At 40.7% G+C, this 15,539-nt stretch overlaps 2 protein-coding genes across 5 annotated transcripts in view; one reads left to right on the top strand and one right to left on the bottom strand.

Annotated features, from left to right (window-relative positions):
• Positions 1-1,093: 1,093 nt before the first annotated feature.
• LOC132987001 (eIF5-mimic protein 2-A) lies at positions 1,094-9,149 on the bottom strand. The gene is made up of 12 exons (XM_061053761.1): positions 9,007-9,149; positions 8,329-8,402; positions 7,281-7,457; positions 6,958-7,052; positions 6,773-6,838; positions 6,471-6,606; positions 3,833-3,942; positions 3,408-3,578; positions 2,922-3,068; positions 2,455-2,593; positions 2,089-2,211; positions 1,094-1,808 (listed from the first exon to the last, which is right to left on the bottom strand). Exons 2-12 carry the CDS (start codon positions 8,390-8,392, stop codon positions 1,777-1,779), a joined length of 1,260 nt encoding a protein of 419 aa, XP_060909744.1. The 5' UTR covers positions 8,393-8,402; positions 9,007-9,149; the 3' UTR covers positions 1,094-1,776.
• Positions 9,150-10,085: 936 nt separating this feature from the next.
• The window catches only part of myo1b (myosin IB), a 68,442-nt gene continuing 62,988 nt past the window's right edge, over positions 10,086-15,539 (top strand). For 3 of the 4 annotated variants that reach the window (XM_061053757.1, XM_061053758.1, XM_061053759.1), the window contains exon 1: positions 10,086-10,338. The gene's annotated coding sequence lies outside the window, so the exon portion shown is untranslated. The remainder of the gene's footprint in view (positions 10,339-15,539) is intronic. The other variant, XM_061053760.1, reaches the window with a different exon arrangement.

Here is a 15,539-nt window from a genome sequence, read left to right on the forward strand (position 1 = left end):
TTGTGCCTGTGTCTAATACTTTCTAGTCTGGTTTCTTCAAAATGGCACTTTCTGTTTGAGCTTGACTCTTAAAACTGTGAGAGACTTAATATGAGGAGGCAGCTTCTCTTAAGGACTTACTGCCATCTGTTGGTACTAAGTGAAACCAATTATCAGTCAATCACGTTCTCTGTGCTGTACAGTGTAGTCCTTTGTAACACGCATGCTGACTTCCAGTAGTATACATGACCGATTTTATGCAGCAGGGTCATTGTCAACCAAGGTGACCAAGATGTTTTTACTCTGTCATTCAGCGTTATGTTTACTTGTGTATTCTACTTCTAACCAAAACCACTCTCTGCACTCAGGGCCTCGGCAACTGTCTGAATAACAGCTTTTGAGGTAGTGAATACATTTCCTCTAGAAAAATACAAAAAAAATGGACAAGCATGCATGAATAAAGCTTTTCAACAGGAAAAAGATAAGAGTCTTGCTTCAACACTTCTGAGCCTGCTGGTGTATAAAGTGTGAAATATAGAAATTTTGGGAAATCAAAAGTTTCCTGATGGTCTAAATTCACCAGCTAGACATGAGGTTAAGAATGCACTCAAACTTCTGAATGTGTTCCGCAGCACAGCATTAATATGAATGACCTGTTTTTTTTTAAGACTTTGTAAAATTACTTGTAGTAATGAATGTGCACGGACCTTCGTTTTCATAACATCTTGAATCACCATCTCACTCTCATTTTTGCATGCCTGACTGAGCCATAATTACCATTTAAAGTGGGATAGTAGCGAGGTGAATGAGATGGTTGTTTGCACCTCAGGTCACGCATGCTACGCTGCCTTTCTTGATTACTTGATTAGGTGAAGCTTGAAGAGTCTAACCAATGGAATATATATATATTTTTTTAGTTTCTGGAACAGGCGCTGATCTGTGACACAACAGATGGAGTAACCTGAATTTTCTACAACAACTTTTCCGTATGATTAGCTGTGCATATATGACTCAAATCTCACTAATTCCCTGTAATAGCTCATAACAGATCTTATATGTATGCTCATACAACGGTTATTGTTTGATGAGGCAAATACAGCAGTAAATACAGTAATAATGAAAACCATTTATTTGAATTTATTTTGAAAAAGTCAAACTGTATGGTAAAGGAAAGGGGTACAATGCTAGAATGGCTCTGTTACAGGAGATGTATTGAGCCATCCAGTTTCATTTCATGGGGCAATGCAACAATAACCATTGCCGTTTGAAATGGCACATCTCCATCGCCAATGATGTATACAGAATTAAAAAAAAAACTGGCAAAAGTTGAAAGACTGTCACGTGATTGGCAGAAATTTAACGTTAGGTTACAAAACAGTTTGCCTTTCATGGGAGAAAGATATCATGGTTACACAGATGGGCCTCTGGGAAATAAGAGCTCCATGACTAAATATAATAGCTGTGAAATATGTCTCTAAACTGGCTAATTTTAAAGGGAACAGTCTATCCAAAAAAAAAAGAAAAAAAAGAAAAGCAAAGTCCCTCTTTGCCACCCGAAAGGGGTTATGATCTATTCAGCTAAATGTGACACTGTGACCAGCTCCCAAAGAAGAGTACAAGCATTGATTCAGAACGTAAAGATGTTAAAAATCAAATTTCTGAAAGCCCTTACATTACAGTTTAACTAGATATGAGGAGGTAGGGAGTAGAGCAGGGGGGGGGGGGGATAAAGACAGACTTCTAATGCTATGTTAATGTAAAAATACATATCATGATGGTGTTTATAGCTAGAGGTCCTCAGTCTGCCTCCTCCTCCTCAGACTCAGACTCTGGAAGAAAAAAAAAAAAACCTCAGTCAAAATTCTGCTCAAACATCTATGCCCACTAAGATCACCCCCAATGTCATTTACACAAGGATGGGGGACAAAAAGAAAAAAAGGCATCGAATACAGTGGGCAAAATCAGACACACCAACAAGTTATTCAGCACAAATGAGATGCGGCACAAACACATTTCATATTTTGACAACCTACAGGGTGGCTACGGGAGGAAGAACGAACAACAGAGACTCACATAGACAGAAAAACAGGGTGACTGTGAGTTGCCTACCTTCCTCTGCGTTCTTCAGCCATTCAACAAACTTTTTCATCTGTTCAAGGAAAATGCTCTTTCCTTTGGCAAGGTGGGCTTCGTTGTACCACTTAAGAATTGCCTCCTCACTCACACAATCCGCTAAAAAACAGAAGAGAGAGAACATGTAAATATTCCATTCAAGCTGAGGCCATGTCTGCAGGTGCGTGAAAAAACAAAACTAATACCGGAGGCAGGTGCACAGCGACGTCGGTCTCAAACTTTTTTCTGTAATCATTGGCATCTGGCTTCAGTCTGATGTATTCTTAGCTTCCCACTATAGCTTTGACTTCTTTTAACATTGGGAGGTTGTGAAAAGGAGCCTTATGTTTGCGTAGGACTCACCTTTGTAGAGCAGTACGACGATTTTCTGGAAAGCCTTCATGAAGTGGATGTTGTCATAACAGTACTCCTGGATCTTCAGCAGGAGAGTCAGTTCAGAGAGGCCCTGGGAGGTAAAAGCCTTCAACAGTGGGCTGTATTGCTGAGAACATAGAACATAGGCGTTATGAGAACAGAATATAGGAGTTGTATACAAATTGTTACATTTTCTGTAAAATTAAAACCATTTTCCGTCCTCTACTTCATATTTCTCTGATTACTTCCACTTTGCTGGTGGAGTGGCTTTGGGTTAGTAAATCAATTTTTCTCTTTTAAGTTCAAAGCCAACAGCAGGGCTTGATTTTAAAACATCCCTAAGGCACAATTTTAGAGAGAAATCTGTATGTTTCTTTAGAACTCTCATTTCTGAGTGCGTGCTCAAGACTGCCACTAAGTCAAGGATCAAGAGAGCCGTATACGAGGGGCATTACCTTTAAATGTTTGATGGCTTGTTCTGTGACCAGCTCCTCTTTCTTGTTCCACTCCACCAAGCTCATAATGCTGGACCAAATTAGTCCAATCATCGTCTGCTCAGAGATGTTGTTCTTCTTGATTTCCTCTCGGACGTAGGCAATGATCTGTAAGACCCGAGCACACAGACGGAACAGACATTATTTGCAAAGCAGACAAACCGTGGCCGGCATATACTTACTATGCGTAGGCCTATGGCTGATCAAATCCTGCTGAAAACTGTGAGATAAAAACATTCAGACTTGCAGGAGACGATAACATGTTCATATTGAGCGGATTTCAGTAAGTTGTCTTTGATTTCATGCATCTTTTTCTTCAGCACATTTCATGACAAAAAGGGACACGGTTTAAGAAGAAAGCTTCACAAGTTGCCATCCTCAGGGGCGCGATAAACGAAGGGGGACTCTGTTAATGTAGAAGGAGCTGGAGAAACTAAAAAGACTTACATCTTTGAGTGGGTCCCCGCGTGACATCTGCTCCTGAAGCTCTTTCTGCAGCTCCTTGCGAGCCCCTATGGACTGCTGGTTCCTGGCAAAGTCCGAAAGCTCCTTGAGCCCGGCATCTGTGAAGTACTTAGAGAAGTGCTCACAACTGCGCTTGTTGGCAGGGAAAAGCTCCTGAAAAAGCACACAATATCAATGTCAAATATTGAGGCAGATCCTGGCCGGAGAAGCCTTCTAAAGCATTTAAAAAAAGCCTTTGTTCATTAATTACCTGAGTTTTGCATGCAACTACAGGTTGCAACTCTGTGAAATCCATGCGAAATCTGTGCATCTACTTTCATTTAACGCTCTTACTTTGGACAAACAAGAGAGTTGAACCCATACAGGGTGTTAGCCTTCTTAAGAGATATTAGAGATGTCATTCTCACCATGAGCCTGTTGTCCATGCCAACCTTTCGGAGACTGGCAGCAACAGAGCTGATGTCCTTTTCAGTGAGCCAGGATTTGAAGAGTTTTACAGCGAAGGCTGCCGAAACACCTGAACAAATGCAAAAAAATGTGAGTCAGCTGTTGCTAACAGACCTGCCAGGATAAAGTTGGGCCTGAGTAATACTTTGGTAAACAGCTCCACAGGATGCGATTAGACAGGTTTTAACGGGAACACTGCCTGAAAAAACAATGATGCAGACACCAGAGTAAGTTTGGAGCACAGGTGTATTGAATATTAATCTATATCTAACCCTAATGCTTTTTGATTTCAGTGAGTTCATTTCAGATAAAGTTTAAAGAATGTGAAATAGATAGCAGATGCCTTCCATCTATCAGAAGATTTTAAGGGTTGTGTTACATTTAGTCATATGGCTTATTGCACGATGCTCAATCAAACGTTTTTGCATCCTCTTTTGTCCCCTTGAACAAGCGGAGGGCAACTCTGTCACCCAGTCAAAGCTAACAAATCTTGACCGGGCCAACTTCATCAGGGCCATCAATTCACACTAATGATAGCTTCATTTATTCAGCATTTATGTAATATTTTCATGCAGATGTCAAATTAAGTGAAGGTTGCCTCTCAGCAAAATTTCTTGCAGTGGATAAAACTGCTATATTTATGTATGCTGCAGATGTGCAGTCACTTATCCATGTGTGTGGGCTGATCACCAAAGACAAGATACCACCAATATATTAGAACAAGTTTTTAAATGTTTTCTATTACATGATTGGCCAACTACATAGCGATAACCCCACTACTCAGTATATATTTTTGAAACTGTTCATTAGGGGTTATACTTTTTTAATGTAACATACTAACTAATCCCTGAGGGAAATTCTGGTAAACACTCTGACATGCTTCTCACACACATAGGCCCAAATTACACACATGCACAAACAGGACCTGTGGACATGCATTAGCGGAGAGATGTCAGAGTGGGGCTTCTACACACTGCTACGAAGGGAGTGCACCAGAGCGGTTGGGTCTGGGGTTAGTGCCTTTCTCAAGGTCACAGAGAAAGTACACTGGGAAGTGCCCTTGCACCTCTCCAGTTACCAGACCAAATTCAATATTATGGTCCGCACAGTGAATTGAACCGCCGACCCTCTGGTTCCTAACCCATGTCCCTATGGACTGACCTACTGTCGCCCAATTATTATTATTCATGACATTTCTTGCTGGTTCTGTTATTTCTTACAGAATAACAAAACCAGCTTTTAAAAATCCAGTATCGGAAGGATTAAGTTAAGAAAAGTGTGTTCTGATTTGGAGCACTTGTTCCTTAAAAGAGCAATATGTAACTCTGACATGTCGCGTTTAGAATTGGTACTGCAGACCAAATTCAAAACATTGGAGAGAGCCGTCTCCCTCCGCCCCCTCCTCCCTAGAGTCGATGTACACGGGAGTTGGCATGTCGCGCACATGGAAGCTTCAGTGTTTAGCCAGCTCTGCGTCAGTTTTTAAACCTTTCTGCGTTCTAACCTCTCTCTATTTTTTTAAAACCATAACCAATATTAATCCTACTTTTACAACGTTTCTAGTCATGGAGCTGATTAGAAAAATGCAACCTGTTGGTTTGCCGTGAGAACTGGTCTCATATCTGGCAAACGGAGGGGCATCCAAAACAGACGTGTGGGGGTGCCTAAAAACTGCACTATCTTCTCTGGTCCAAACAAATCCAGAGCATTCAGGACCAGAATCTAAAGTTAGAAGGAGGACTTACTGGCTGCTGCATTGTTGTCAGATAATTCTGCACTTCAACAGAGAAATGTTTCCCTAAAGTCCCTGTAAAGTAAAATCAGCAATACATTCTTCTTTTGTATAAAAAACTTTTTTTTTTTTTTGGTTTACAGGGACTTTAATGTCTGATGAAATAGTAAGGTCATTTTATTATTTACCAGTAATTAAGTAGATATCTTACAGATTTCTCCGTTAAGGGTTGTTCTGCCTGTAAGTTTGTAAGCACGTTTTCAGTTCTATGTTTTACTGACTGGCAATTATAGCTACAGTGATTTATTGTGATTTACTGAAATGATTAATTTGTGAGAAGGCATTTTTTAAACTCTCTATTAATTGAAATTATAAGCCCAAGCCAAAAAATAACCAATGAAACATCTAGCCTTCCTAAACATGGCATCAATAATTACCACTCAAATTTTCCATTTATCAATTCATACTGGGATATAAGCTTTTAATGTGGCCATGCAGTGCATAGAAAATTCAATTAACTTAATTGAATGACTCACACTATTCTGGGATTAACTAAATGAACGTGTCTCTCTAATACTACTGATGTAAAACATGACTAGTAATTCTTATTGCACAAACTGAAGGCATACATTAGTCTGTAAATACGTGTCAATTTCATTTCGTAATGTTTGATAATTGTTCATTGTTAGACAACAGCCTGTACGTTAAAAGTACCTGTAAGAGGTAAAAAAAAAAGTTTTGGAATCAATTTAAAAATTATCCTTCTCCATCCTTTTCAAAACTTTTTTCAGCCCAACTTCTCATGCCTATGAACAATCTGCCGAACAACAAAACACAACTCGCCTACAAGGCAGAAAATTGGGTACCTTCTTTGACGAGGTTCTCATTGAAGAGGCTGCTAAGAATGGATGCAGAGATATTGCCGTTGGCTAACAGAATCCCTGTTAGCATGGCCAGCTTGTTGCGCTCAGACTCTGTGAAGCCCTTGAGAAACAGCAGCAGCTGCCAAAGAATAAACATAAACACAAACCTGTAGGCTGAATTGAGTCAGACATACAATACACTCATGTGAATGTTTTTTTGCGTGAGAATCTTGTTCATGAGTTTAAACTCATGACCTGAACAGGCACTATGTGTTCTTGTAAAGACGCCTCTAGCAAACACAAACCTTTTTGATCTCCTCCTCAAATCCTTTCTCCAAGTATTTGTAACGCCTGATGAGCTTGTTAAAGACCTAGAGGCCATTAAAGAAAAAACAGGTTCATTTATTTGTATTATCTATACTGACTAAAAGACAATGTTCTTGAATTCCATGAAATAGCAGAGAAAATGTATCCGAAATGGAACAGTTACCTGTGCATATGCCTGCATGGTCTCTATGTCCTCGTTTGCTTTGAAGAGACAAAACTCAGTGGGGGTCACGTCATCTGATAAGGTCCCCCCTGGGGCTGAAAGAAAACAAACACATGTTCTTAATGTTATGAATCTCATGCGTCATTAATCAAATTAGTTGCTTTACTTTGCATTTGTGTCTACAGGTGCATTAGGCTTAATGATGAACAGAACGGTTTTTCTAGGTAGAATTATTCTAATGGCACACATTAATTATAATAAAACTGATAATAACCATTTATTTTATTAAAAGTGGATCAACTACGTAGAGTCCTGCCTCTTACCCAGCATCCCACCAGCCACCAGGATGTCGAACAGAGTTTCAGCATAGCGTCGGTAGTCAAGCTTGGCACCAGAGGCATCAAGGAACTTTGCGACAGCTTCCAAATCAGTGCCAGTTTGGTTCAGACCTTGTATGATACTTTCCTGAAACTGGGAGGGGTCAAACCTCTCCTTTTCATCTGTTGACATGCCAACAATGCACTTGAATTAATCCTATGCTTATCATGTTACTGGCAAAAATAGACTCACATTTCTTGGGTGACAGTGAAAAAAGAATCGTCAATCGTCAATCGGCAAATGTTAAATATCTCATCGGCGAACAATTAGGCATGGCTTACAATGAACATATCTTTCAATATTTATTGAAAGTGTGTCGACCTTTTGTATTCAATGTTGGGGAGGAGCACTGTCCTTACAAAATAATTACAAACTGGACAAAGTTGTTAAACTAGGCAGCAAGATAACTGGGAAGCAAATGTACAGCATTTCTTTCCTGACAGACCGGTACACACTGAATTTAGCCATCAAGATTACAGCTGACCCTCTGCACCCCCTTTGGTGTGAGTATGAACTCTTGAATTCAGGGCGCAGGTACAGAATGCCCAGGATGAGGACTAAAAGAGGCATTACATCCTTTGTACCGCGCAGTATTCAGCTGCTTAATAAGAACTGATTATACAGGACGAACTCGGCACTCTGCACTTTATTTAACTTGCTGAAATCCCCTCATTGAATCATGTGATGCTTTAGTGTGTTCTTATGTGCTGTCCTGTAAATTTGTGTGTGTATTGTGTTTTTTAGCTCTCTGTGCAAGGCAAATTCCCCTAGGGGCAATAAAGGTTTCATTCATTCATAACATTTCTCTAACTGAGATTGTGAGCAGGGAAGATGGGGGGGACAGAAATGTCTGTACTATGACATTTAAGGAAAAAAAAGGTGTTGCTGGGACTTGACAAAGAACCAAGTGGTTGACAACTAACAGATGTAGATTCAAAAGCACCTTTTTGGGGGGAGGCAGAAATGTATTCCCTAACTTACAAAGCTCCTTACCTCTTTTGCGGGTTTTGAAACGCTGGCCTGTAAGCGTAGGCTTCTGCTGCCTTTGATTACTCATAAAAGACACTCTGGAAGAAAATAGGGAGCGGAAATGAGATCAATATAGACAGGACACTCAAGTGTTTCACTACTACTTAGAAAATAAATTATTAAAGAGCTTTAAAAATGGCGGAAATAACCCTCAAGACAGTGAAACACGACGTTGTGATGAGGTGTGCGTCACTTTAAAAGGCTTACAGTCACACATACAACCAAAGATATAACGAATCTGACACCAACCATTGTCTAATGTTCTTTGCCACACATATCTTTGGAAGCATGTAATCACATTTGCAGGACATAACCCACATTTTTATGAAATGTTTATGGCATACTTAGAAAGAGAGCTGTCGATACAGGAACAATCACAAGTAGGCTAGCTTTATCCACCGTTACTTACAGCCTGCAGATCTATTATACGGTATTACGGTGACTTACTTTCCTAAATACGTTCTCGCGAGATTTGTCAAAATGTCACAAACGATGACACTACGGGTTGTTAAATTGTCTGACTAACACAAGCTATCTAAAGTTAGCATAAGCTTTTCTTGGTGGCTATGACGCAGTGCCGCAATTAGCAAAACTGTATTACCATTGTCTCATTATATTACTTAAAAACAGACGACAGCTTACCTTAATCCTCTTAATGAGCAAAAACAATCCGTGAAATAAAATCGAATACCTCTGGACTCCACTATAATCAGTAGCAGGGAAGAGGAAAGCGTTAACGCTACAGCGCATGCGCAGTTACACGGAAGATGTGGGTCATTACACTTCGGTGGGTTTGGGGGGGGGGCGGGTGTAGTTCACACGCTATTCAAAACTGATAATAACCTGATAGCGAAAATAATACAGGCTCGTTTTTTTCGCAGTTATAATATTTAAATAATATGAGGTTCACTTCTTCTCTGCCTATTTCGCCAAATGGTATAATACGAAATAAAATATGTAGATGTAACCCCCTGTGTCGTTGGTTAGCGCGTAGCCTAAATGATAAGAAGAATTGTTTGACCCTCCAAAAAAGGTTTGCAGCAGGAACCCGTTTACTATCAGTGAAAATGAGTGTTAAGTCTCTTTGGTGACGGATCAAACAAATACAAAGTTAAACGTCATTAAACAACAGGTCAACAAGTCGTTGCTATCTAGTGTTAAGACACAGGATGGGGATGTTGTGCTGTTGGATGGATGTGTATCCGTCAGTGGGATGAAAGGAAAACTTTAGTGTTGCGTTACCGTGTAGCTCGTAAATCTTTCTTCTGATTCAGAAAACTTCATGGAGCTTCTTTTCATCCATGGTTTCACCAAGTCATACTGTTTCACCCTTCATAACAAAAACAGCAACTTGGGTCAACATCCTATTTTATATAGCCTAAATTGAATTTAAAAAAAAAAAACAACACATAAAAAACCTAATTTTGGCTCATCAGCGAATTCAAATATGTCAATTTGCGAAAAGTGTCTCTCGTCTTTTGAAAGTCGACTCTCTTGGTTAGTGAGAATAATGCAATAGAGATTTAACGTTCAGTAGGAGTGGGAGGTGTCCAAATAATCACACATTAATGATTCATATAGGCTAGATTCACTATGAGTGTCTGGACAAAAAAAAAAAAGTAATATTAATATTTCCGACAACATTTGAAAGCATCACCTCCCCCCCGACTCCCCCTCACTGGAGGTGATTAGGGGACGCTGGACTAGCCCAGAGACGCCGCTCTAGCCACTCCCTACGCCCGGCCGGCGGACCCTGCACTCTCATGTCCATCCACAGCTCCCATTCAAAGTGCTGAGATCCAGATGAGAGCCCCATCCAGCCTCATCTAGCACGGCATTCGAGTGAAACAAAAACTTGCGGGGAAGGGCTTCAGGAGCAACTCCAGACTTGGGGAATCACCTCTTTGGATTCCTACTTTTTGTCCGAAGAGTGGATTTAGGACGATAGGGAGCAACTCTTGCTGAGATAAAGAGGCAAGTTTGAAATCTTCAGTTGTGTTTATTGTGGTTAGAATTAATTTAAAAAAAACAAACTCCGGGTATGTTTTTGGTGGCTACTGTGTTGCACTAACTTTTCTCCAAAAGTTAACTTCACACAGGAGCGAATGTTTTGACCGTCTGCTTCCCAACTCATTCATTCCTCCTTACTTTGTTCAAGAGGGGGTTGGGATTAAAAAAAAAAAAAAAAAATCTTTGTGAACGAAATGTTATTGTGAGAGAGGCTAAAACTGCCAAGTTTGCATGTCGGAGTTTCGTTGCGTCTCTTTGTCTCCTTCTTAATCCTGACCGAGGCTCATTAAGCAATGTTAATGAAACGTGTGGTCGCTAATTGCTCACATCTGCGGCTTTAAGCACCATCTTTGTAGTTTCAAGGGTTATCGCATGCAGATCCACTCGCACAAGACAGTTGGCAGATGTGTCAACTCTGAGTACACACAAAGAGTTCAGTCTTTTCAGAGTGCACTGATATCAACATCGAACATATTTAGCGCTGTGCTCAGAGTGTCCTGCTCAATACGTTTCCCCATCTCACCGAACAATGTGTGAATGTCATGCCCTCTGTAAAATGGGCGTTTTAGCCAGTTCTGTAGGAGTAAATGGAAACAGAAAACCTCCACTGTGGGGTCTTCTGATTTGATTAAAATGATATCCTCTCTATGATCTGTGGATACACTTGGATCTGTACTTACAGCAAAAAAAAGATCAATGTCAGCCTTTAAAGTTGATAAACTGTCTGATGGTGGGTTTACCCTCCAGTACGCCCCTGGTTTCGAAAAGATTTTTTAATGCGCCTGACTGGAATAAATTACTGGCCAGCATGGGCTGAATGAATAAAACTATTCACCTCTCTGAGTCTATGAGTAACATCCCAAAGTTCCTTCTTGGCAGAGGTGACCTGCTTTTGCTCTGCTGGGATCCCCCATGGGACCCAGCCTTCAGCTTATACAATCCAACAAGGAGAGGAATACATTATGTGAGCAAAAAAAAAACTATACTAGATGGAGAGGAAAACTCCAATGTTCACAATGTTAACATTACACTGTATTTGCATTAGATGAAAATAGAGAAAGTCCTTGTACAGAAAGAAAATTGGGGCTCTAAATCGCGACAGAGTGCCTCTCTAAACTGCTCTATGAGGGTGTTAGAAGAACATGATTTAAAAACATGAATTAGATGAGACTGCTTTTTTCTAACTGGAAACAGAAACTGTGGTGGGACGTTAAAGCTATGAGTCAAGGCTGTGGAAACTGCTCAGTCTAAACACAAGTTTACCTAGACTTTAGCTTCTTTTCCTATCCCTTGTTTTTTATGATACAGTAAAGTCTGTTTACAGGTACAGTAGGCCCTTCATATACTTATTAATAATCAGGCCATAACTGCTTTAGTTTTACACATTCAGTCTTGTTATGCTTGTTAAACGGGCTAGTTTGTCCCCTTTAGTTTTATTTTCTTATAACACTGTTGCTATGGTTTCCCTTTTTTTTTTAAACCTGTAGTTCTATTTATGAACTTACAGGATCAGATACAATTATTTTTTTTCTTTTAAAGGATGGTGTCTTTACTTCTGTGGTTGTCCTCAAATATGTCCTGCCTCTATTGGCCAGAGCCTCTGTCAGGGGGAAACCAGATGGGAACTTTATTACACACACTGATCAAACAGACTGTGATGTAAGCTGACTGTGAAAGGTAGTGTGTTGTAAAGCCTTCAGAGTTTCAGATGGACTCCTGGAAAAAAGTAACAACCGTTTAGCTCAGACTTGGAAGGCGGTAGAGTGTGGGACTTTTGGCCATTGTACAGTAGCTCTCTTCAGAGTGAGCTAGTTGGCTGGCCTGGTTTAAGTTGCAACCAGTGCCTTTTTTTTTTATTGTGCCAAAAAAGCTCTTCATGAACACTTTGGGCTGAGATGCTGGGGTCTAGTGCAGTGTGTGTATAGAGGACCAAAAGTCCCCAAGCCAGTGCCATGGTGATGAATGGTGTTTGCACTTGTCTGGCCGTGCAGCTTAGTGTAGTGAGGCGTGTGTCTTGTGTTAGCTCTGAATCAACACATTAGACAGGGTCACACATGTGTAGCACCACTGACTGGACCATGGCAATCCTCCAGCTTAAGAGTCTGGGTTTGCATCATTCAGAGTCCTATGAACGATAGTTGTCATTTTAAATTCAGTGCCTCAGTCATTGCTACGACCCTGATCTCAAACTGTTAATGTAACTTTGGAGGTCAAAACTGACTGACCTCACAAAGTCAATGTCCAAACAAAGAACTTTCTCCATGGACTGTTTGACTCTTGTGAAACTTGACTTTTTTTTGGTCTCCCCTTGCAGCTACAGTAATAACTGTGCTTTGAGCTCACTGTTACTCTGTTCAGTCCAGCACAGCTGCTTTCTCCATTCACTTATGGGAAGCCTAGCCAGACCGAGTGTTAGACTGCCTGTTATGCAGACTACGCTGACGGTGCTTTTGCAGAGCAGTCTGGGGAACATTTAAGTGCACTTGTGCTGTAATACACTAAAAAGTTATATCCTCGCAGGGTTCTCCTGTGTGCATTTTATTTGGTAGCTGGTAAACAGATCATACAGTGGAGTGTTGACTTACTATAATTGTACAAATCCAACAGACCGGAAGGACTTTTAAGTTAAACTCTTAGCACAGCGTGTGCTCTATGGCTAATAACATTTTTGAAGGTTTGAAAATAATTGCCTGACTGACTAGTTTAGCTGGAACCTTTTTTGTGATGCTTGTTAAAAGTTATGTGCCTCATGTATGATGAGGTGTAAATTACATTTGTATATAGGCACATTGCTTTAAAGCCCTATTTCCAACAAGCATTCTGGTTCGGTTTAGTTCGATACAGTAAAAATTTGCCCCGTTTCCACCGAGCGGTCCGGTTTGGTTCGGTCGATACCCATTTATTGGCGTTTCCACCGTCAAAAGTTGGGAATGGTACCAAATTAAGGGATCTGTACTGTCCTACTTTTGGGGTGCCAAGGTTACCAATCCGACCCTAAAGGGTCCCTTGTTTACTGTGTCCCTGTTCTTCTTGAACGCTTAACTCAATTAATAGCGGGCTGGGCTACAATGTGGTTGGCTGCTATGACGCAGCTATCTCCATCTGGCGTACACTCCGCTTACCAAATAAGGGTATGGTTGGTTGTAGAAACGCAAGCAAGATCAAGGTTTACTGTACCGAACTGAACCAAACCGTACTGTATCAAACCGCACTGCTTGGTGGAAACGGGGATATTTATTGGCGTTTCAACGGTCAAAAGTTGGGAATGGTTCCAAAATAACCGATCTGTACCAGACTACGTTTTTCCTGCTCTTCCGTTCGGGTACCAAGCCTGCCAATCTGACCTTAAAGGGTGGAGCAAGATACACTGCAGTCCGTTGATTGGTAGATAGAATCATCACTTACCCTGCGACAGTGGTAATAATGGACAAACATAAAAGGTTTAGATATCCTGTGGATTTTGAGGCAGTATAATTTTAAGCCACAGCGACCTACAGCCTTCTCTCAAACAAAGATTGTCTTCTTCTTGTGATCTACAAGATAAGAAGAAAGAACACAAAATGCTGGACATTCTCCATTGTTACCCTTTGTGTATTTTATTTATCCCTTTATTGGCAGGCTACACTGTATCGCCCTACTTAGATGTCACTCTATAACGTAGATGATGCCGCTATCGCCATCCAGCTTACACCCTGCCTAATGTTCCTGTCCAACTAAGGGAACGGTTGGCTGTGGAAACACAAGCAAAATCAGAGTTTACCATGCCAAATTGTACTGATCCAAACCGGACTGCTTGGTGGAAACGGGGATAATTGTTACACTTTGCTATGCTAACCGTAACCCCTTTCTCCTTGTGATAGTCTTAACCAAAACCTAACCAAGCAAACTAATTCAATTATGTTGAAGCCAAAGTCATTTGCTGAAATTTGTATATATGATTATAAAGTTAAGAATATGACAACCACAGATTATTTTTCTTAATCTATATTTATATATATTTTTTTAATGTTTCAGTAAATTCCCAGTTTAAGCCTTTGTCCCAAAGCTTACTCTACCTAATAGTCTAATTTACTCTTAATGTTGAACTATCTGAAAAAGGTATTTGAAACACCAAATATATCACGTGCCAAAAATCTGATATTATTGTTATAAAAAGAGCCTCATGCACATAACGCCCATCATATGAAATCTCATGTATTTGAACTGTTCCACTGAATCTGTTTAAGAAAATGATGTATCAGGAGCTCTGGAGCTAACCCATCAGACATGTATTCACATCTCCCGTCTGGTCTGTTTTCAGTCTAGGTTTTGTATGCTTAGGGGATTAATCACGGTATGGTTGGTGGATCTTTTGTCAGTCTGATTGCCAGCTGTAGGCTCATGTTTTTGCAAATCTACCAGCCTCTCTCTCTCTACTGTTTGAGCTGTGCATTGTAAGTGAGCACATTGTTTGGGTTACGGTTTTATGTGTAACCAGGGGACATTGTTGTTTGGCATGACAACTTGCATATGTGTGCAATTTTGACGGAATGTAAATCATCAGATTGCAGCAATTTATTGCAAAACATTTCAAAGTGTTTTCAGTCCTTTTCAGGAGATCTGCATCTTATCAGGAGATTCCACTTTCTCCGGCAGTGGCTCTCTCGCTGCCCCCCTGAACTGCTGTCCTGTCTCTCCTGGTCTCTCCTGGTCTGTCCTGGTCTGCTCTCTGGCACTGCCCCATGCCCCGCTGCTGCTCCATTAGGGAGGGTTTTAATCCCCATCAGTGCCAGCAGCAGCAGCCTACAATGTTGTGACTCCTCTGCCCCGTGACAAGGCCAGCTTGATCTGTTGGGAATTTACTATTACGCCGCATAATAGACTTTTATTATCATTTGTTTGCACATGGACGCCTCTGTGTTCTCAAACAACCGCTCCTAAGGTAGAATGACGCCAATCCTCCGTCAGAGGGGCTCACACGATAGCCAATTTGCTTTTCACAGACCACATGTCATGGCAAGCTGGCTTTTTTGATTGCGTCTGACTATACTGACCATTTCAATAATGATAGCCACCATGAAATGCTAATTTGTATTAAGAGCATGCACAAGCAAATATACATATAGCAGATAACAGCTGGTTTATTAGCTTTCTGTCCTGTATTTTTACTGCTCATGTTGTTGCCT

The sequence above is a fragment of the Labrus mixtus genome, chromosome 13 (genome assembly GCF_963584025.1).
Source record: "Labrus mixtus chromosome 13, fLabMix1.1, whole genome shotgun sequence".
NCBI classification, from domain to species: domain Eukaryota; kingdom Metazoa; phylum Chordata; class Actinopteri; order Labriformes; family Labridae; genus Labrus; species Labrus mixtus.